Source organism: Neoarius graeffei, chromosome 16, assembly GCF_027579695.1.
Source record: "Neoarius graeffei isolate fNeoGra1 chromosome 16, fNeoGra1.pri, whole genome shotgun sequence".
NCBI classification, from domain to species: domain Eukaryota; kingdom Metazoa; phylum Chordata; class Actinopteri; order Siluriformes; family Ariidae; genus Neoarius; species Neoarius graeffei.
In genome coordinates this window covers 47,906,928-47,930,588 of record NC_083584.1, presented here as the reverse complement: position 1 = coordinate 47,930,588, position 23,661 = coordinate 47,906,928, and the positions used below count along the sequence as shown (strand labels likewise).

General features: G+C 41.6%; 1 protein-coding gene across 3 annotated transcripts in view; it reads right to left on the bottom strand.

Moving 5' to 3' along the window:
- Window positions 1-1,857: 1,857 nt before the first annotated feature.
- The window catches only part of zfand2a (zinc finger, AN1-type domain 2A), a 32,658-nt gene continuing 10,854 nt past the window's right edge, over window positions 1,858-23,661 (bottom strand). The window contains exons 2-10 of one of the 3 annotated variants that reach the window (XM_060942119.1): window positions 16,796-16,881; window positions 16,584-16,678; window positions 10,203-10,334; window positions 9,975-10,126; window positions 8,417-8,527; window positions 8,211-8,295; window positions 8,019-8,095; window positions 7,835-7,919; window positions 1,858-2,106 (exon numbers count right to left, since the gene is read on the bottom strand). In XM_060942119.1, coding sequence (XP_060798102.1) covers window positions 2,068-2,106; window positions 7,835-7,919; window positions 8,019-8,095; window positions 8,211-8,295; window positions 8,417-8,527; window positions 9,975-10,126; window positions 10,203-10,334; window positions 16,584-16,678; window positions 16,796-16,850 — 831 coding nt within the window. In that variant the 5' untranslated portion in view covers window positions 16,851-16,881 and the 3' untranslated portion in view covers window positions 1,858-2,067. Of the gene's footprint in view, window positions 2,107-7,834; window positions 7,920-8,018; window positions 8,096-8,210; window positions 8,296-8,416; window positions 8,528-9,970; window positions 10,127-10,202; window positions 10,335-16,583; window positions 16,679-16,795; window positions 16,882-23,661 lie in introns of those variants that run through there. The other 2 variants (XM_060942120.1, XM_060942121.1) reach the window with 2 other exon arrangements.

Below are 23,661 nucleotides of genomic sequence, written 5' to 3'. Positions count from 1 at the left end.
TGCATGTCTTTGGACTGTGGGGGAAACCGGAGCACCCGGAGGAAACCCATGCGGACATGGGGAGAACATGCAAACTCCACACAGAAAGATCCTCATCGGCCATGGGGCTCAAACCCGGACCTTCTTGCTGCGAGACAACAGCGCTAACCACTACACTACTGTGCCACCCTTAGCGGGCAGTACGTCTTTAAATTTGAAATAGGTTTTGTGAAAATATTTCCAGTACAGCAGTCTTAGGCCTAATATCAGGATGGAGTTGAGTTTGGAGCTTCAAACATCACACACAAGGTTTTACATTTCTGCACCAACAAGGATTTATGTTGCTGATAGCAACTGTTTATAGGAGAAAAGGAAAAAAAATAAATAAAAATTCAACCGGTCACATGTTCATGCATAATACTTAAAAACAAACAAACAAAAAAAGGTACAGAATACAATTTCCTGTAACTTCTTTAAAATGATCATGACCTGGCCAAAAAAAAAAAAAAAAAAGTTATGCGCACACACATCTAGTTGGACCACTTTTAGCTTTGATTATGGTGCGCATTCATCATGGCATTGTTTCAACAGTTTTATGCAACATCACAACATTTATTTCTATCCAGAGTTACATTCATTTTTTGCCAAGATCTTATCTTGATGACGGGAGTCTCAAGCAGTTCCATAAAGTCTTCTCCAGCACATCCCACCCCAAAGACTTTTTCAATGCAGTTAAGGTCAGGACTCTGTGGTGGTTAATTCATGTGTAAAATGATTCCTCGTGCTCCCTGAACCACTTTCACAATCTGAGCTTTAATTTTATTCCTGTGCCATCAGGGAAGAAAAAAATCCATTAATAGGATAACCTGATCATTCAGTACCTTCAGACGATTTCATTTTATTGCCCCATAATGTTTCTGAGCCTCAACCTAACCAACTGAAGCAACCCCAGATCATGACACTGCCTCCAGAGGCTTGTCCTGTGGCCACTATGCATGATGGATGCATCACTTCATGAGCTTCCCTTCTTACTCCAGACACGCCCATCACTCAGGAATAGGGGCAATCTGGATTTATGACCTTTCCATCGCTCCAGAGTCCAATCTTTATGCTCCCTCACAAATTGAAGCCTTTTCTCCTGATTGGTCTCAGTAACAAGTGGTTTTCTGACAGACACACAGCTGTTTAGTCCCAATCCTCTGAGTTCTCATCACACCACGACTGCGGAAATGAGCCTACTTGCACTATTAAACATAGCCGCAAGTTCTACCGTCGATTTTATGATTCGACTTAAAAAGTGCTTAAGTGATCTCTGATCAGTCAGTTAAGATTTCCCCCTCCCCCACCACATTTTTCCCCATGAAGTTGGTTCACCACCATTTTCCCAGGATTTAAATAACGCATTAGACAGTTCTTAATCCAATTCCAGTAATCTCAGTGGTTTTCTTTGCTTGATGTAGGACAATAATTTGACTCTTCTGAAACACAGTAACCCCTTTCCCATGAGCACAGGATACATCTGACATGTTTGTGTAAGAAATGAGAAGTTGCTCACTATCAGTTAGGGTTAAAAATTGGTGCAGCAGAAACAATACTAATCACTGAAGTAATTATCCAATCAAAGGCTCCCAAGTATCTGCTTATTTAACTCAAATTGGTGACTTAAGCCAGGAAGTGAATTGTTCCAAGCCAAGAAACCCAGTTAAACTGAATTAAATGGATAAACCACAACAATTTTCATATTGGTCAGTCCCTGTTTTACACTAGTTCACAATCTCATAACAATTCACGTTAAAACCTGTTCTTAAGTGCTGACCTTGAAATGTCCAGCCATGTGCCGGGGGGGCACACACAGGAGTTAAAACTCAGCAGGCAAAATGTTTAAAATAATTTATTTTCAGAAACTTCTACAATGAATATTGATTAACATTGTCACTATATAAAATATGTACATAAAGCTCAGTCTGAAAAATAATTGCATTGGCAGACCCAGAGGTTTGTGTGCTGGGTAGATAAGTTATCCATTCAGATTATTGGTATACTCTGTTGAAAATGAGGCCGATTGCATCAGGTCAGCATGATCCGAATTTAAGACAGACGACAGTTAGACTGCTTGGAATCCCTCCCCTGTTGGTTATGAAAATAGATTTAAAAGAAGGAGAGAAAGAGGGGGGGAAAAGTTTACATGTTCATCGGTGCCAATAAGTCATCTATACAAACACACACATGCTATGGTAGTGAAGACTCTCCCCCCCCCCCCAAAAAAAACAAAAAACCACACACAAAATAAATTATATATTATATACACATACATACACACATACATACACACACACACACACACACACACACACTATTTTTTTATTTTTTTTTTATATATATATATATATATATATATATATATATATATATATATATATATATATAAAAACACACATGGGCTGTCAAACGATTAAAAAAATTAATCACGATTAATCTCAATTTCAGACAGTTAATCGCGATTAATCTTTTTTTTTTTAATCTATGTAAATTAAAAAGGCTTTTAAAGTGAAATGTTACAATTAAAATGGTGAACACATTTTATGCTAAAAGTACTTGTTAAAAACTGCTGGACAAGAGAAAATGGTACGGGAGTTTATTCACTCACATACTAGGCAGTACTGAACATACAAAACACAAAATTGGATTTTGTGATGGATTAGGGAACTGTAGTCTCAAATAGAAAACATGTAGTCACATACTACTGTGTCTCAGTTCAGACATGTGTGACAAAAGAAAAAAATGAAATAAATTGTGCTGGAGTTGTATTCAGTCACAGCCAATTGAGGTTTTTCACCCACGTGACCAAGTCATGTGATGCATCGTTAGGCTGCCATTTTGGACGCCACGGCTCGAATCAGTTTGAATGCGAGGAAGGCGACAAACGAAAAACATAAGAAAAAGGAGCGAGATGCAGAAAACGCCTTCACTATCCAGCGACGTAGGGCATTTACAGGGTGAGCAGAGGGAGAGGTATTTGCAAAAATTGAGGTTAGCAGGCTTAGAGAATGACGTTTACCTGCTTCCACCAGGATTGCTCACTGATGTACGGAAGTACACGAAGCCCTCGTCTTTACCTGACTTCGGCCCACATGATCTGTATACCTATGTCGTGAAAAACCCATCGCCATACACAGGTATTGATCTGAAAGCGTATAAGAGTTTGGATGCCTACAAATATTTTGTGTCAGGCTGGGTAACATGCCTACATCAGTGGGTCGTCCCTGGAGCCGGTGGTCGCCATCTTATTACAGCTAAGGTTTGTTCACATTTTCATTTACTTTCGGTCCTCAGGATAAACAAAATGTTATTAAATGTCATTGAAATAACTTTAGTCTGTTGAGACATGGCCCGTTATAAATTTGTTGTTACCAGGCAATGACCAAGAACTGTATTATTAGGGTCGGTGTCTGTATTGTAGCAGTGTACTAGCAGCTAGCTGTTAGCACTAGCTAATGTCAACAACATAGTAGCTAGTATGTTACTGTAGCAATGTTTACGTTCAGTCATTTGGATGACTGTTAAAACCTTTCAGTCTCAAGTTTTTCCTTTACTGTATTTACTAGTTTACTGTAATTATGATCCGGCAGCTATTTACACCGGATCCAGTGTAAATAGCTGCCGGAGCGCGCTCCGGCTTGCTCCCCCTCAAATTAAGCAGCGTGCTCCGGCTTGCTCCCCCTCAAATTAAGCAGCGCGCTCCGGCTTGCTCCAGGAGCAAGCCGGAGCGCGCTGCTTAATTTGAGGGGGAGCAAGCCGGAGCGTGCTCCGGCAGCCATTTACACTGGATCCGGTGTAAATAGCTGCCGGATCATAATTACAGTAAACTAGTAAATACAGTAAAGGAAAAACTTGAGACTGAAAGGTTTTAACAGTCATCCAAATGACTGAACGTAAACATTGCTACAGTAACATACTAGCTACTATGTTGTTGACATTAGCTAGCTTGACCTTCAAAATGGTGGACACCGGGGCGTCACGTGACCCTGTGACATCAGGTGAAATACCTCAATAGGACTTCACAGTGCTGTGCAAACAAAAATAAATTGCAGTTGGACTTCAAGAAAGACATTTAGTGTCATATCACAGTGCTACAGCATACTGAAATCTCACTTTACAAAAGTATTTTAGAACTGCAAAGTGCATACCAAAACCAACTCAATCACACTCTTCTTTTGAAATGAAACTTCCCGTTTAACAGACCTTTCTCCATCACTCACACTTACTCTTACTGAAGCAGCGCACGACAAGCCTCAACAGGAACTATGGGTGACTCGCAGGGCCAAATTAGAATTTGCGTTAACGGCACAGTTTTTTTTAATCGCGATAAATTGAGATCGCGTTAATATCGCATTAACTTCGACAGCCCTAACGTGTGTGTGTGTATATATATATATATATATATATATATATATATATATATATACATACACACGGAGTGCAGAATTATTAGGCAAGTTGTATTTTTGAGGATTAGTTTTATTATTGAACAACAACTATGTTCTCAATCAAACAAAAAGACTCATAAATATCAAAGCTGAATATGTATGGAAGTTAGAGTGGGGTGTTTTTAGTTTTGGCCATTTTAGGAGAATATGTATGTGTTCAGGTAACTTTCACTGTGCAGAATTATTAGGCAACTTAATAAAAACCAAATATGTAGCCATTTCACTTATTTATTTTCACCAGGTACACTGATATGACAACTCCAGATTTGCTAATAAACATATCTAACATTCAAACACAAAACAAAAACAAATCAGTGACCAATATAGCCACCCTTCTTCATGAGGACACTCAAAAGCCTTCCATCCATAGATTCTGTCAATTTCTTTATCTGTTCACGACCAAAATTGTGTGCAGCAGCAACCACGGCCTCCCAGACGCTGTTCAGAGAGGTGTACTGTTTTCCCTCTTTGTAGACCTCACGTTTTATAATGGACCACAGGTTCTCTATGGGGTTTAGGTCAGGTGAACAAGGGGGCCATGTCATTATTTTTTTCACCTTTCAGACCTTTACTGGCTAGCCACGCAGTGGAGTATTTGGACGCATGAGATGGAGCATTATCCTGCATGAAAATCATGTTCTTCTTGAAAGATGCTGACTTTTTCCTATACCACTGCTTGAAGAAGGTTTCTTCCAGGAACTGGCAGTAGGTCTGGGAGTTGAGTTTGAGTCCATCCTCAACTCGAAAAGGTCCAACAAGCTCGTCTTTGATGATACCAGCCCATAGCAGTACTCCACCTCCACCTTGCTGGCATCTGAGTCGGAGTGGAGCTCTGTGCCCATTACTGATCCAGCCACAGGCCCATTCATCTGGCCCATCAAGAGTCACTCTCATCTCATCAGACCACAGCACCTTAGAAAAATCAGTCTTAAGATATTTCTTGGCCCAGTCTTGACGTTTTATCTTGTGTGCCTTACTCAGTGGTGGTCGTTTTTCAGCCTTCCTTACCTTGGCCATGTCCCTCAGTATTGCACACCTTGTACTCTTTGACACTCCAGGAATGTTGCAACTCTGGAATGTGGCAGAACTGGATGCTAATGGCTGCTTGTTAGCTTCACGCTTGATTTTCCGCAGATCATGTGCAGTTATTTTGCACCTTTTTTTCCCCCCACACGCTTCTTTCGACCCTGTTGACTATTTGCAATGAAACGCTTGATTGTTCGGTGATCACGTTTCAACATCTTCACAATTTCAAGAGTGCTGCATCCGTCTGCAAGACATCTCACAATTTTATACTTTTCAAAGTCTGTCAGATCTCTCTTCTGACCCGTTTTGCCAGAGGAAAAGAGGTTGCCTAATAATTATGCACACCTGATATAGGGTGTTGATGTCATTAGACCACACCCCCTCTCATTACACAGATGCACAGCACCTGATATACTTAATTGGTAGTAGGCTTTCAAGCCTAAACAGCTTGGAGTGGGACAACATGCATTAAAAGGATGTTGTGGTCAAAATACTCACTTGCCTAATAATTCTGCACTCAGTGTATATAGAGTCAGTCACCAATTGTGCAAGTTCTCCCACTTAAAAAGATGAGAGGCCTGTAATTTTCATCATAGGTACACTTCAACTATGAGACAAAATGAGAAAAAAAAATCCAGAAAATCACATTGTCTGATTTTTAAAGAATTTATTTGCAAATTATGGTGGAAAATAAGTATTTGGTCAATAACAAAAGTTCATCTCAATACTTTGTTATATACCCTTTGTTGGCAATAACAGAGGTCAAACGTTTTCTGTAAGTCTTCACAAGGTTTTCACACACTGTTGCTGGTATTTTGGCCCATTCCTCCATGCAGATCTCCTCTAGAGCAGTGATGTTTTGGGGCTGTCACTGGGCAACACGGACTTTCAACTCCCTCCAAAGATTTTCTATGGGGTTGAGATCTGGAGACTGGCTAGGCCACTCCAGGACCTTGAAATGCTTCTTACAAAGCCACTCCTTCATTGCCCGGGCGGTGTGTTTGGGATCACTGTCATGCTGAAAGACCCAGCCACGTTTCGTCTTCAATGCCCTTGCTGATGGAAGGAGATTTTCACTCAAAATCTCACGATACATGACCCCATTCATTCTTTCCTTTACACGGATCAGTCACCCTGGTCCCTTTACAGAAAAACAGCCCCAAAGCATGATGTTTCCACCCCCATGCTTCACAGTAGGTATGGTGTTTTTTGGATGCAACTCGGCATTCTTTCTCCTCCAAACACGACAAGTTGAGTTTTTTACCAAAAAGTTCTATTTTGGTTTCATCTGACCATATGACATTCTCCCAATCCTCTTCTGGATCATCCAAATGCTCTCTAGCAAACTTCAGACAGGCCTGGACATGTACTGGCTTAAGCAGGGGGACACGTCTGGCACTGCAGGATTTGAGTCCCTGGCGGCGTAGCGCGTTACTGATGGTAGCCTTTGTTACTTTGGTCCCAGCTCTCTGCAGGTCATTCACTAGGTCCCCCCGTGTGGTTCTGGGATTTTTGCTCACCGTTCTTGTGATCATTTTGACCCCACGGGGTGAGATCTTGCGTGGAGCCCCAGATCGAGGGAGATTATCAGTGGTCTTGCATGTCTTCCATTTTCTAATAATTGCTCCCACAATTCATTTCTTCACACCAAGCTGCTTACCTATTGCAGATTCAGTCTTCCCAGCCTGGTGCAGGTCTACAATTTTGTTTCTGGTGTCCTTTGACAGCTCTTTGTTCTTGGCCATAGTGGAGTTTGGAGTGTGACTGTTTGAGGTTGTGGACAGGTGTCTTTTATACTGATAACGAGTTCAAACAGGTGCCATTAATACAGGTAACGAGTGGAGGACAGAGGAGCCTCTTAAAGAAGTTGTTACAGGTCTGTGAGAGCCAGAAATCTTGCTTGTTTGTAGGTGACCAAATACTTATTTTACCGAGGAATTTACCAATTAATTCATTAAAAATCCTACAATGTGATTTCCTGGATTCTTTCCCCCCATTCTGTCTCTCATAGTTGAAGTGTACCTATGATGAAAATTACAGGCCTCTCATCTTTTTAAGTGGGAGAACTTGCACAATTGGTGGCTGACCAAATACTTTTTTGCCCCACTGTGTGTGTATATAAAAATTCTTTGGACCAGCCTGACTTCATTCAAGATATCTACTCAAATGCAGCAAACCAAATGTAGTTTCAATTCTAAAAATGTATCATTACTGCTATTAGACAAGACCCAACATGCTGCAAACCATCAGCCCAGATCATCATGCACCCAGTATATAAGATGAAGCCAAGTCCAAGGTCCTGCTAGCATAGCATGCTACAGACTGCTAAGGGTTCTTGATACCTGTTGTCTCTGCTGCTGTCGTTGGTATTCTTCCTCACTAGCAGCAAGGGCCTGAGCCAGGGCCAGATCCTCCTGCTCCTGAGGACTGATCACGCACGCACGCACACACACACACACACACACTTTAAAACAGGTGAATCTTCGCATAAGGCATTATAAGATCAAGGTGTATCAACTTGGCAACCTGAGCACAGTCGGCGTATTTCGGGCCGTTTCAGCCAGTGACATCTCTAATGCACGCTGGAGAGCCTGCTCATCTGTCTAGACCCCAGGAAAGACAAATGTGCTTCATTATTTATGGCCATTTCCAATTCACTAGCATTTCAGAAAGTATTGGACATTAAATATTTAAAGTCAGAATGAATGAATATAGTACCAGTCCAGCCTGATAGGATGCTGATGAAGGTATTACATTCTGTGCCGCAGGGGAAACCACAGAAGGGGCTGGAGTCCTTTGTGCACTGCAGAGAGAACAATATTACTCCAAACTAAAGGCACATAACACAATCAAATGAAGTTTAACAAGGTATTTAATCAATATGTCTGACAAATACCACAATTATTCACAGAATTTTCACTCACCTACTATTCTGAGCACGAGCTGGTCGCCCTGCTCCAGTCAAGCTCCCTATAATGGATGAGCCTGCAGCAGTACCGCTGGAGGCACCCTGAGCTCTCATTAAAGCAGCATGTCTGTAAATAAATAAAACACAGATGGATGAATGGATAGATTCACTATATGGCCAAAGGTATGTGGACACCTGACCATCACACCCATATGAGGCGCTTTCCCAAACTATAGAATGTCTTTATATGTTGTAGCTTTATAATTTCCCTTCACTGGAACCACGAGTCCCAAACCTATTCCAGTTCCAATATTCCTGTTTACAAAAGGGAGCTTCATGAAGACATGGTTTGTCAAGGTTGGAGTGGAACTACTCGACTGTCCTTCACAAACCCCTGACCTCAACCCCAATGAACATCTTTTACCTCTTTTCCCATTAAGGCAGTTCCATGGCCAGTTTGGAGCTAGTGCCTAAACTCAAACCAGTTCCTTGTTTCAACAACCAAAGAACTGGCTCTCAGCCAGAAATGCTGGTTCCAGAGCGATACCAACTCTTTGGTTCTTAGTGCTAGACCAGCACTCATGTTAGGGGCCGGGATTATCATGACCAACAAGACTGAAACTTTGTGACCAACGTTTTTAACCCCCCCCCCAAAAAAAAAATTAAATTAAAAAAAAACCAAAAAAAAAAAACCCAGAGCTGGTATACATCCAGCCTGACTAATCCAATGAAGGAGAAAAATTAAAAAATAAAGACGACAATGTAGTCTGCCACTGTTGTGCTCAGCAGTAGCGGAGCTGGCTAGTGGTGATAGAGTTGGCCAACACCGGGGAAAGCGAAGATGTATAAAGTGATGTATAAGGGGGAAGCCATGGCCTAATGGTTAGAGAAGCAGCTTTGGTACCAAAAGGTTCCAGTTCAATTCCCTAGACCAGCAGGAATGGCCTGAAGTGCCCTTGAGCAAGGCACCTAACCCCCAACTGCTCAATAAGTTGCTCTGGTGTGTTGCATGTTGCTCTGGATAAGATGCCAGTAATGCATCTTATCTGCTAAATGCCAGTAATGTAATGTGGAAAAGCAAACCTCTTCTCAGAAGCTTTCCAAGTTGAACCAGCTCCAAACTAGCACCTGGTTCACAATGGTGGAAAGGTGACTGCACCCCAGCCATGTTTCAATATCTAGTGGAAAGTCTTCCCAGGAGTTATGTATGTATGTATAAATAAATAAAAAGAGAAAGGGGGGGGCAGCAACATCTTAATATCCATGGTTTTGGAACAGGATGTTTAATAAGCCCTGTGAGGACCTGGCGACTTGTCCAGGGTGTACCCCGCCTCTCGCCCATAGTCAGCTGGGATAGGCTCCAGCTTGCCTGCGACCCTGTACAGGATAAGCGGCTACAGATAACAGATGGATAGGTGGATGTTTAACAAGCATGTAGAGGTGTGATGTCAGATGGTGTCCACATTTTTGGGCATATAATGTATATTACACAAAGTATTAAAAAATAGATCAGGCCCTGAGAGATAAACAGCATTATTCGACATGTCCTTCCAATAGGGTAAGGCAATGCTTACCCTGATTTAGAGACTGGTTTGCCATCAGTCTTACAATCATGGTCCAGTGGATGTCTGTGCTTAAGACAGTAGTTCAAGTGGCATTGGTCACATGTTACATGAATCATCTCCTTCTGCTTGCAGCCTCCCTTAGAGCACTTATTTGTAAAAATCTTGATCAAAACAGGAAACATGGTTCAGTTCACGTCAGAGATAGGAGCATATACTTCAAGTTTAAAATGTTAATACCTTTCTTTTCCTCTGTGCAGGATCGGACTTGCAGTCACGGTCTATGTGCTCTCCAACTTTAATGTCTGGCATTTCCCCTCTTTTAATCGGAATGGGAGTATTACACAGTGGACACACTGGGACCTGGACATCCTGAGCAAGAAAACCACAAAGCAAAGCAATCATTATAAGGACCCTGTTAAATTGCTACTCATTCAATGGAGCAATATTTAATCGACCTATAACCAGTAATGGGCACAAGTAGCTGACTAACATCCTTGTTAACTAATTAGCTGTGAAATTTTAAGTATGCAGCTTTTTCTGTATAAAGATGGTCTACCTGTGGGAAAAGACTTGGTTATAGAAAGGTGAAGCAGTCCAACAAAGGAGTTCACCATTGTGCAGCACAACATTGTCTGTTTGCTACAGGGTTTTTTTTCCTCTTTTCCAGGCCTCTCACTAGAATTTTATCTCCTCGTTTCTCATCAGGTTCTGATCGATGTTTTAGGTAGATCTTCCTTTGAGGAACAAAATTTAGTCCCTTGTTGATTTTCCTGTTGTAAACAATTTGTCATGGAGGTTTGTCCCCTCTCACATGGTCACATTTTCTGTTCTGTTTGATGTTTTGGTAGTCATGATTGTTTTGGTGGCAGGCCAGATGAGCTACTATATCCTTGGTGTTCTGGTTGGAATTGGTGCTTCACAGTGCAAAAAGAAAACGGAGGAAACTCACCCACAGATCTTGCCATGACTGGGCAATATTTGCAAAGTTCATCTCTCCCTTGCTTCCACCAAGACTTTAATACTAAAATTAAACAGCTGCATCTCTGACCCAAGTAGACTGTCATCATCCTTTTCAGCTGACCATGAGTTGTCAGACTTGCTTGCCTCAATGCAACACTTCACCAGCCAGCTCAATTCAAGATTCATTTTATTGTCCTACTGTACACTGTAGGAAATTTGGCTTCCACCCATAAAGCAGCATCCTACATAAACAACCTCCGGTGTGCCAGTCAGTCAAGGCCATGAATTCCACAAAAAGGGTTCTGCTGGTAGTCACTGAAGCTTAAAGTGCCATTCCACCATTGGATGTATTTTTTTGGCATAAAATACAATATATTTTATGACAACATGACTAGACAGAAATCTTTTAGCTTCAAAATGATATATCAAACATAATTTGACAACGACAAGTATATTAAATTTTGCGACCAAAGTCACCTACCCTTTTAATTTCCACGCGGTAGTGAAACGTGATGTCATCGGCAGGTTCCCCTTCTTGTGTACCACGTCATGTGTGACGTGGCACAGATTATCAGCAATGGCGGATAGAACGCGATTTCCACTTGTCGATTGCTGTGCCGATATTCACCATCGACCGTCTCCTTTGGGCATCACTTGCTATTTTCCTTCGCTTCTTTTCCGAAGCTGACAATCGCGTTCTATCCGCCATTGCTGATAATCTGTGCCACGTCACACAAGAAGGGGAACCTGCCGATGACATCACATTTCACTACCGCGCGGAAATTAAAAGGGTAGGTGACTTTGGTCGCAAAATTAATATACTTGTCGTTGTCAAAAAAATTATGTTTGATATATCATTTTGAAGCTAAAAGATTTCTCTGTCTAGTCATGTTGTCATAAAATATATTGTATTTTATGCCAAAGAATACATCCAATGGTGGAATGGCACTTTAAGTCAAAACCAGAGAAAACTTGATGTCTTTTGTCCTCATCCTCTTTGATCCATTTGCTGCTTCTGAGGGCATACCCCCACTGGGCGATCTATACCATGCCAGAGTGCATTCAAACCCCTTCCCTAAAGTCTGGTTCGTTTGACAACTATTATGCTTAGGTGCAGTTTTACTCGCACCACTTGGAAGAGGTGCGCTTCCAAGAGACTCTGGGTTAATACCAGGTCTGGTTCTCACCCTGTCAATGAATGTGAATGGTCATAGTCAAGTAAAGCCACAAATTTCTCCTTTGACGTCAGCAACCTCTGTAAAAATCTTATCCTTATAGAATGATTTACTAAAAAAAAAAAAAAATCAATTAGATTTGATAGCTTTGCCATAGCAAGATCTATACATGTACATACATTATGGCTGGGAAACCACTATAGCTTGTGCCAATTACAGTGGCCCCATTGTACCGAATCTGCATGTCTTTGGACTGTGGGGGAAATCGGAGCACCCAGAGGACACCCACACAGACATGGGGAGAACATGCAAACTCCACACAGAAAGGCCCCCGTCAGCCACGAGGTTCGAACCCGGAACCTTCTTGCTGTGAGGCGACAGTGATAACCACTACACCACCATGCCACCCTGTTTGTATAACAGACTTTTGTTGTCTGCAAGAGGGCTGTGGCACCAGACCCAAAACAATCCTCAAATGTTTATTTACCCAAAAAAAAAAAAAAAAAAACCCACACACACACACACACACACACACACCATGAAACCAAAAACATCCATTATGCTATGCAAGAACAGTTTTCTTCAACACCATCACATCACGATGACAAAAGCATACTCGGACATGGAACGATGAGCACAGGCCAGTGGGGGCGTGAGGACAATTGCTTTTGGGTGTGTTCTGAGGTTACCATCCCTAGTGCGAGTACACCCTGACTCATCATACCTACAGGATCCATCCTCACATGCAGTGCTTCACTTTCATCACACCCTTACAGCTGGAGTCCTTCATGGGTCAGTTCTTGTGCCACTTGTCCTTTTCATATACCAAATCACTGGGCCCAGTGAGCAGATCTCATGGATTACTACCATTCCCAGACTTGACTACTTGCTTCCTGGTCTCATCTCTGCGACAGAGGCTTCAGAATGCTACTGCTGCCTGCTTGATTCCCACACTCCTAAATTTCTCATGTGACCCCTTACTGAGTTTAATCCACTTTCTTTCTGTTGCCTGGAATGCAAAGGAAAAGTTGTGAATTTGATTTTTGCTGCATCAAAAGGCTCTGCACCACATCTACAGACCCTGGTTCAAAGCTACACACCTGAAAATGTTAAAAGGCACTATTGCTTACTGAGGCAATGAAAGGGAGATTTAAAAAAAAAAAAAAGGTTGCAAGGTGCATCTCTATTCTCTCTAACCAATTCTGTATCAGCGCACAGATTTCCAGTAGATTTTTTTTTTTTTAAAAAGAGTCAGAATAATTCAAGCACAAAATGCAACACGTTATAAAAAATTTTTTGGCCACAAACCAATTTGGGGGTTACAAGAAAAAGCAGAGGTTAGTGTGTGCACAATATACACTTCAGCCAGCAGGTTTAAAGAAAGCCACTCAGATCTGCACCATCTAGTTTACACGCAACAACATGGGCACCTTTTGTATTTTATAAGCTAGAAAAGGCAAACAGGAGAAGAAGGATGCCTTCTCCATGCTCAGTCATACCAAATAAATAATTCAGAAATAAAACCAACTTTCGAAACACCCTATGGCTCCATCTTGTGTTGGAGGGAAAACAGACTTGAGCTGTTCCTGCCAAACAGAGAACCTTTGATCATGTGGTAAAATGTCTACATAATTCAGAAAGGGTAAAGCAAATCCCAGGTCAACTGCAAATTTTGCCACAAAAGATATGCACTGCATGACACTGCTGAAAACCTGAGTGTTCATGTTGTGTTGCAAATGCTGGAGGGAACGCAACAGGGAAAAAGTTTAAAAGGAAAAGGTTCTCAAGTGCAGATGTGTTGAATTTTTTTTTTTGTGTGGATTTCAGGCAGCTTAATAAATATAGATTCTAGCAAAATATCAGATTGGAAAAGTTACTGTATTGTGGAAAAAAAGTGATTTGTGATTATACAGTACCCTCCACAATTTAGGAGGGGAAAAAAAAAATAAATCCGCCTTTTAGTGAAGTTGCTTCATCTCACACGGAGGGAAGAATATCCAACCTTTAAATGTAAATAAATTTATTCAGAGAAAAACCAATCCCCCATTAAGAAAATTTAACAAAAACCACTATTATTGGCACCCCTGGAAATTATAGTGAACACACTAACAAGCACGTTTCCCATTTAAATTGTACAGTATGTGTGCGCGCGTTGATCGGAGTGTGTAGGAACTTTCAATCTGTAATCCATGATTTCCTGATTAACTGGGGAACAAATATGAGGTGTGACAGAGGCCAAATTCCCTTAGTCATCCATCTCCATGGGAAAGATAAGACAACACACAAACCAAATAAGCAAGAAGTGTGTTGACCTTTATAAAAGTCAGAGAAGGGTTTATTTTTATAACCAAAAATAGCTACCCCTGAAAAAAAATGTCCATTTCTACTGTTAGGTCAATAATAAAAAAGGGGACACCAACTGGAACTGTTACAAACTTGCCTGGAAGAGGACCCAAGTTTATTTTGCTCCCATGTACAGTGAGGAGGGTAAAGGCCTCTGCATGCTCTTGCGACAAGGCTTTCGCAGACAGCTTTTCGCAGACAGTTGTAATTTATTGTTGAGCGGGGAGTAATAGGCGTGCGCAATGTTATTCACCGCCACAACACAAGGGGGCGCAAAGTCGCGAAATTGCTAGGAGTAGTTGGTGGGTGTGGTTAGTGGAGTGTTTATCCTCCGGTTACTTATAATGACTAGAACTGGAGTCATATAGATGTACGTACTTCCTCACTTCCTCGATCAACCGCTCTTCGTGCTGCTCCATCTTCGCTCGTGTTTTTAAAAATGGCGGTTGTGAAAACAAACCAAACCGGGAAAGTAGGGAAGCGGAAGTGCGTGTACAGCAGATGTAGAGTGGACCAATCAGAGCCCTCTTGTCTGCGAGGCTGTCTGCGGTGGTCACAATTTTTGGGAGGTGCGTGCAGAGCGTCCGCGAACGGGGGGGGCTTCGCAGACGCCATCTGCGAGGACTGGGTTGTCAGCATAAATTGGCCTTAAGAGTGGCACAAAAAGGCCCCCCAATGATCACTGTTGGTGAATTACAAGAAAAAGTAAAATCTTGGGGTTTCCAAATCTCCAAACCCACCACCAAACTCCACTTTCATGCCAACAGATTTGGAAGGTTTGCCAGGAAGTGGAAAAAAGTACCCTATAGGGACATGTGGCTACTGCTTATAAATAAGGATTCTTTTCTGATACCATGTCCATACAGTAAATATAGCGCAGTAGCCACAAAAATGAAGCACAAAACACAGAAGTAAAATCTACCAAGTGTCTATAGTTTGTTATTCTACTCTGACAGTTTTTGAAACTGAAACTTCTGAACCGAGGCCGACATACACACGCATTCACCATGACCGAAACGCTCATTTCCCGGAAATGGCCTGGCGCTAGAGCTCAGTGGTCTCAATACTCTTTTCAACGACTTCCCACAACAACTCAAAAGTGCGTCACATCTACACCACACATGAGACCACTGGATGAAGGCAGCGAGGAAAGGGGACAACCTGGAGTACATTTTAAAATAGGAATGCACATTCCCTCGATAATAAGCATAAACATGTCTGAAAGCGATTTCTTTAGCCTAGTCCATTTATTTCAAATGGTGAACTGAATTGTATACGCTCACTGGCCATTTTAATCGAACACGTGTGCGTGCAGTGAGCTACTGTTACATTCTTACAGCACGATGACATAGTGGCTAGCGCCTCTATATGAAGCAGTAGCCACAAAAACCCTTTTTCTGTCAGTTAACCACAAACATAAGCAGGTGAAGTTTGTGAAACACTACTACAACTTTGACTGGAACCATGTTCTATGGGCTGATGGAACGAAAATGGAGCTTTTTGGCAAAAAAAAAAAAAAAAAAAAAAAAAAAACTCAAGGTGGGTTTGGTGTTTTTAAAACAAACCCCTCTATAATGAAAAAGAACCCAATCCCAACTGTAAAATATAGTGGAAGTTCTGTGATGTTTTGGGGCCGTTTGTCCTCCAAAGGCCCTGGAAACCTTGTTAGGGTACATGGCATCATGGACTCTTTGAAATCAAAATCTGCAAGATATGTAAACTGAAATAATATAAAAAACAGTTTAATGGCTTCAGCACAAGTGTATTAAGTGGTTGAGAAAAACCTTTGGGAAAATAGATGTCCAGTCCAGAATGCTTGTTTGCGTTTGGAAGTACCTCCTGTCAGTTATTCTATAAGAGCTTTACTTTACAGACCACTGTAGGCAGGGCTTAGTTAACATGGCCAGGACGTAGGGAAAGGGGTGTTTTCAAGGAGTATAAAACAAGAATTCAAGTCAACCTACTTCGCCATTAGAGACCCAAGCTTAAAATAAAAACTCATTACCTAGTGCATCTTTAAGCTAAAACTGATGCTTGTTAAACTGCTGTGGTTTCATGAGTGTGTCTCACCATTTTATTTAAAATTAATAACTTGTGTTTAAGTATTGGACTACAAATTTAAAAATACCAGCCACGTTACCTTTTTATACGATGAAGTACACTTGTGACTTGCATAAGTTATGTGGTCTTTACAGAAAATCCCTTCACAGGCGTCACATCTCATCGGCAGGAAATCTGTTAGTTAAAATTTAATAAAGTAATTTTCTCCTCAACAATAAGTAGGTAGATATTTTAACTGATTAGTCCAGAAGAGAAACAGGTAGATACTTCCACTGAAAAGCTTTCACTCACCCAGGCGCTTGCAGGATTTCTCTGAACAGTGTTCGCCCAGGTCTGGAAACTCCATGGCACTGTGGTGAAAAGGATCTGCTTTCCCACTGTATTCACAACATTAAGATTCAAGATATGCTTGTCATTATTTCCTGCACATTCAAAAAAGTCAAGAAAGAAATACTGTTCCACCTAGCCTAAACAACGCACATAAATAACTTGAGAGTTTCTTATAGTAAGTACTTTTAAAAAAAAAAAAAAGCCTCAATGAGGCTGCAGCTCATACCGGCCAAAATGACACCCATGAAATTGTAAAAATGACTGGTACAAGACCATCAGTGCCTTCCAGGCTGGAGACTAACTGTGCAAACCTAAAATCAGTGAAAATTCTACCAGCACGTCGAGTTTGCAACCCGTGGAACAAACACTTGTTTACATCAACATTCACATGCTTCCAAGACTGCGCCCCGCTTCCATCTCGGCTGCTCAGACCACATCACGGCGATACTGATCCCAGCATACAGTACTTCTGAACCATTCCAAAGCAGTTCTGAAACGGGTGAGAACCTGGTCTGAGGGAGCCATCTCAGCACTTCAGGATTTACATGGATACATTCAGAAAAGGTGCTAAATACACAGTACAACCACACCACCGACTTGGAGGAATATGCAGCATCAGTGACTCGCTACATTAGATGATAAGACTTCCTTCAAGACCACTACACATGCAAACCAGAAACTGCTGAAGTGTGCTTGCTACTGAAAAAACACAGAGGCGGTCAATCTGTCCTGGGTTATCAGACAGACAAACCCATGGTCACTTCCTACACACCACGGACACATGACATACATGGCAAGGCATTCAGACCATCACGGACTACAAAAATTCATGACATGCCTCTGTCCCAGACACACCAGCTGATTTCTATGCGCAGTCTGAAGCACAGAACAATATCCACCAACCAAGTACTCCATCTATATGCAGCACACATCAGATAAACTCTATCCTGATGGAAAGCCACTGGTTCTGACAACATACCTGGCCAGGTGCTCAGGGAATGTTCTGATCAGCTTGCAGATGCCTTTAAACAGCTTCAGTATCTCCCAGAGTGCTTTAAGATGATCACCATAGTCACGGACTACTGACTGGTTACACAACCATCCTCATGAAGTGCTTCAAGTGAATTCCCACTGCATTAGACCTGAAACCCATTCCAGTACACCTACCATCCTGCCCACCTTTCCTGATTCACCTACACCAAAAGGACACTTATACAAGGATGCTGTTTTTAGACTTCAGTCCAACATTCAACACAATCATCCCACAACAACTCCAACCAGTATTCTCATTTCGTAGTCAGCGTGCACTGCGTCTCTATAGTAGTGGGGTTTTACTGTTCTGCAAATACACAACTGTGTGAGACACTATGTAGTCTTGTGTACTGTAAAACTGTACTGTTTTGCTCCATGGTGCTGGAAGAATCACATTTAAATAACTTGATGCTGTATATGAAAGCACCAGACTTCGATGCTTTCAATTTCTCTCTCACACAAACGCTCAGTTTCTATGAGATGTCTAGCCATTGCAGTCAAGGACCACTCAGCATCATTTAAAGTGTTCGTTTAGGCAAAAAAAAAAAAACTCCTTAGTGCTAACCCATAATAAAAGTTCAGCTAACGTCAATCCAGTTCCTAAATAAAACTCTTAATAGGTTTTTCTGCAAATTAAACCTAAGTAGCATCAGGTTGCTATGCAGCTTGTGCCTTTTTATAACCTGGCTATATATGCACCTTTTTTTTGTTTACAAAATATGAAGGGATCTCTTGGTACAAAATCAAAAAGACATTGGGACTCAGGACTCCTCCATCAAGCTGAATATAAACAAATTTGTTCGTACAAGCATTTACACAAGAAAATTAATTCATGAAAATCCAGTTAATTCAGAAAAATATGTTTGCATCCTATTTGCGTTCGAGTGTGTAAAGCCTCGGTCACAACCGGCCGTACGTGCTCCTACGGCCGGTCTACGTGCAAAAAACGCAAGAAACGCACGGAGGGCGTGCGCGTGACGTGCTGATTTGAGCCATAGACTGTCCGCAGAGGTACTTTGTCATGTCAAACAAACTCTATGGGCGCTTACGTTTTTTTCAGGTTGCAAGACAAACTTACGGCCAACGTGTCTTTCTCCACGAACAAAAAAAAAAAAAAAAAAAAAAAAAAAAACGCGATTTGGGAAACGCCAAAAATCGCACGGCCTAAAAAAAATTAAAAAAAATAAATCGTACGTCCGGTTGTGACCTAGGCTTTAATGTACGCATAAGAAAACTAATGTCAACCTTGACTTGATCAGAAAACATCTTTATCTAGAGTGACTTAAAGAAGCGCTTTGGGGTTTCTATTAAAAGAGCTAGTTCACCAAGTCAAGGAATAAGCATACCATCGAGAACATTTTCTGAAAACCTATTGCCATCTCATCTCATCTCATCTCATTATCTCTAGCCGCTTTATCCTTCTACAGGGTCGCAGGCAAGCTGGAGCCTATCCCAGCTGACTACGGGCGAAAGGCGGGGTACACCCTGGACAAGTCGCCAGGTCATCACAGGGCTGACACATAGACACAGACAACCATTCACACTCACATTCACACCTACGGTCAATTTAGAGTCACCAGTTAACCTAACCTGCATGTCTTTGGACTGTGGGGGAAACCGGAGCACCCGGAGGAAACCCACGCGGACACGGGGAGAACATGCAAACTCCACACAGAAAGGCCCTCGCCGGCCCCGGGGCTCGAACCCAGGACCTTCTTGCTGTGAGGCGACAGTGCTAACCACTACACCACCGTGCCGCCCCCTATTGCCATTATTTAGAAAATTAAGCCAACAAAATCCCATAAATTAAGACAAATTAAAACATTCAATTATAAAAGAAATGATGCCGTACTATAAACAGAGGACGGGCCGGTCTGTCTGCGCAGGGCTGTAAACAAATGCCTTAGCTGATAGATTTAGGGCTCTCTTGTTCCAAGTCAAAGTGAGTCAAAATAACTTCTTTTTCTGCCCTTCATTTACTCTCATTGTTCATTTCATGCTCCTAGCTGTCTGTGCTCTTGACCTTTTATGGAGTTTTGTGGGCGTCACTACATGCAAATGAGCTGCGTCAGGAACAGACTTTACAGGCGATCAACATCATGTGCACGAGAGTGAGAAGAAAATCAGTATTTAGAAAAGTTTTGGAAACAATCAGGTAGAAAATGTTAGTTTGGTCTGTCTTAGGAAAAACATTTACTTAAATCCATTTCTAAAATAACTGATTGATAAATGAGGCTGATCATCTGTGTAAATATGAAGTAGATAAGCACTGGAAGCATGTGGAACAACAAACCTGTCCGAATAATTATTTCCCCTCACTGTAGCCTACATCCTTCTATACCTAAAGACACCAGCCTCTCAAAAATAAACAAAAACACAGGACTGAGTTTCCTTAAAACAAAGGAAAGTTAAGATCTTAACTAGGAGTGTGTGTTCACTGTGCTGCTCGCTCTACTGTTTAACGATGATCTTTGTGCTGCGATGCTTTTGGGAAACTCAGTCCAGGTCAGTGGATTCACTGTGTTACGTCGCCCCTGGGTGTGAAGGCATATGTGCATGGTGTCCTGAGACAGACTGGCATCTCATCAAGGGTGTATTTCTGCCTTGTGCACAGTGTTCCTGGGATAAGCTCCAGATTCACCACTGACCAGGATAAAGTAGTTACTGAAGAGTGAATGATGAATGAATGTGCATCACTGTCACCTATAACAGCTGGACTATTGGATCGGATTTTGCCTCGGCTATAATCACTTTGGATAAACAGTTTCTGGAAAAAAAAATAGGTAAAATTAAATGAACAGATTAAAATATGAAAATAGTCAAGAGTGCTAACTAAAGCTGCTTTTACACGGGCAGCGGAAACGAGTCACACCCACTTTCCTTCGTGTTCACACCCTCACCACTGAGCTCTATATAAAATCTGGAGAGCTCATAGCTTATTCCCCACTGCAGAGACGAGTGAAGCCATCTGGTCGGCGTATTACCACTCCCACCATGCGTATTAAACCGTAGTACCCAATCAAATTTCCCTCCAAGAAAAGTATCTCCTGACTCCCCCACCCCCCACCCCCTTTCATTACCTCCTCGTATTTTCTCAACTTGACCCACATTCCTTACATATCTTTATAGCACTCCCCTTCACTCTTATTGTCTCTTCCCCCCCTTCCAGTTCAGTCTCTAATCATTTTTTAATGGCTCTTTTTTACTACTGTATCTTTATGGAGATTATTTCACTTTTTCTTTCATATTTTATTTATATCTCCATCCATCATCTCTAGATGCTTTATCCTGTTCTACAGGGTCTCAGGCAAGCTGGAGCCTATCCCAGCTGACTACACCCTGGACAAGTCGCCAGGTCATCACAGGGCTGACACAGACAACCATTCATACTCACATTCACACCTATGGTCAATTTAGAGCCACCAGTTAACCTAACCTGCATGTCTTTGGACTGTGGGGGAAACCGGAGCACCCGGAGAGAACATGCAAACTCCGCACAGAAAGGCCCTCGTCAGCCACTGGGCTTGTACCCAGGACCTTATTGCTGTGAGGAGACAGCGCTAACCACTACACTGCCACATATATTTAAAAATAAAAACCAAAAACACAGGTGAACACCACCTGTATGTCCACAACCTTTGACCTGATGACATACAGTTCACTGCTGCACATGTAGGCATTTTTCTTCTAATTTCTCACCAACTACATAAATAACTTGTCCCAGTTTGTGCATCTTCCAGTGGTCTAAATGACCATTCCGCTCGGTGATCGGAGTGGTAAGATGGCGGCCAGCTGGCTTCACTCTGACAAGCCTATGAGCTCTCCAGGTTTTAGAGAGCTCAGTGACCCTCACTCACTACCGGTAGCAAACACCAAAGCGTGCATGTGCAAATTAGTGATCAGAAGCTTGTTTTAACTTTTTTTTTATTGAAACAAAAGAATACAATGCAATGACAAACTCACTACAATACATTTAACAATTCTATCAAAAAACAAAAAAAACCCACCTCCTCTAATGAGTGGATTAAAGACAAAGAAATAAGACAAAGAAAGACAAAGAAAATAAATAAATAAATAAAATACAAGGGGTTAGCACAACTGATATGACAATATAAGCCAGTACAAGTTCTTAGCCTGGGCATTGTTAATTTTCTTGAGACATTTGTGAAATAAAGATAATTCCTGTTTAAGTACAGACCATGATGGAGAGCACTTTCTAGATCGACATTTGTGTACGTAATATTCTGTAACTATGAGATTCTTCACTAGAAACTCAATGTCCTTATTTTTCAGAATCACACCCATCTGAATATTTTGGAAGGAAAAGAAATCTATACTTATGGATTTGGAAGATATCTAATTGTTAAGGGATTTCCATAAGTTCTGAACTGCATCACAAACAAACAGAATATCTGTTTTATGTTTGTGGTACAAATAACAGTTTTCTACTTCAGAAGTTTGTTTTTAACTCGCTTATTGTCCCCTCACTGCTCGTTTCCGTTTAAAGATCATAGGCAACGGTTTTCAATTTATGAACATTTGAAACTTTGTATGTTAAAAAAATCCTCTATAATTTTCTTCTGGTCCCAAGAAGTATTGGTAATAATTAGTTAGTGAGGATCGCGACAAATTTCCGTTTGGCGATTTTCATGACCACTCGGCGTGTGACGTCATTCAAGACAAACAAACCGCTTGAGTTGAGGCCACTTCAGTTTACTTGCATTGCCGTTCGGCTTGAGTGCAGACATGCGTTTGGGAATTTCCAAAGAAAAAACATGCCTTATTGTTGTGCGGTGAACTGTAACAACGGGACCGGCTCAGGAAGAAGTTTTTACCTTTTTCCGAGAGAAGAGAAGAGGCGGAGCGAGTGGGTTGGCTTTTTCTGGAAGAGGAGACACAGCAGAGAGAGTGGATTGTGCGCGTGAAACAAAATCAAGCAGTCAAAGAAGAAATGGAGCAGCAACGCTCAAGTAAAAAGGAGAAGATTGGAGGTAAACAATTTTACCTTTGCTTGCAATTGACACGTCAAGAATCTTGAGGGATCCTGTACAATCATTGTGGGAATGAGACAAAGGGATATTTCCTTGCTTAGAGTAGGCTATAAATGGTATAATGCCACGAATGGCAGGCTAATGTGGCCTACTGGCGCACTGTCCAGTAATCGTTACCTAAATCCACTAGGGAGGGCGGTTTAGTTATTCTTCAAAAGGACTCTTATTTAGTATTACGACGAAAGTAGGAATTTATCATAACTACCAGGATATACCTGTGATGAATCTCCGTCATCCAGGTACATAGTAATCTGTGGGTGAAGAGAGCAACTGGACTTGCTTGAAGATCCTTGAAAACGTTTCACCCCTCATCCTAAAGGCATCCTCAGTTCTGCCTGTCTAATAGGGAGTATCCAGTATTTATCCTCTCATGGATCATCATAGAATCCAAATCAGAATGCTGATGGCTGCATTGTAGGTGGCTGATAAGATGTCAGACACCCACCTCTGTTCAATGATGGTCGTTCCAGGTTGACAAAAATGAGAGGCGAAACGTTTTCAAGAATCTTCAAGCAAGTCCAGTTGCTCTCTTCAACCAACCACAGATTACTATGTACCTGAATGACTAAGATTCGTCACAGATGTTTCTACACACTTTGGGATGAAATCCCTATGAGAGGACTTCCAAAAAACTGGCAGACATCTTAGCCAGAAAGGATCATTCATTTTTGTCAACCTGGAACGACCATCATTGAACAGAGGTGGGTGTCTATGACATCTTTTATCAGCCACCTACAATGCAGC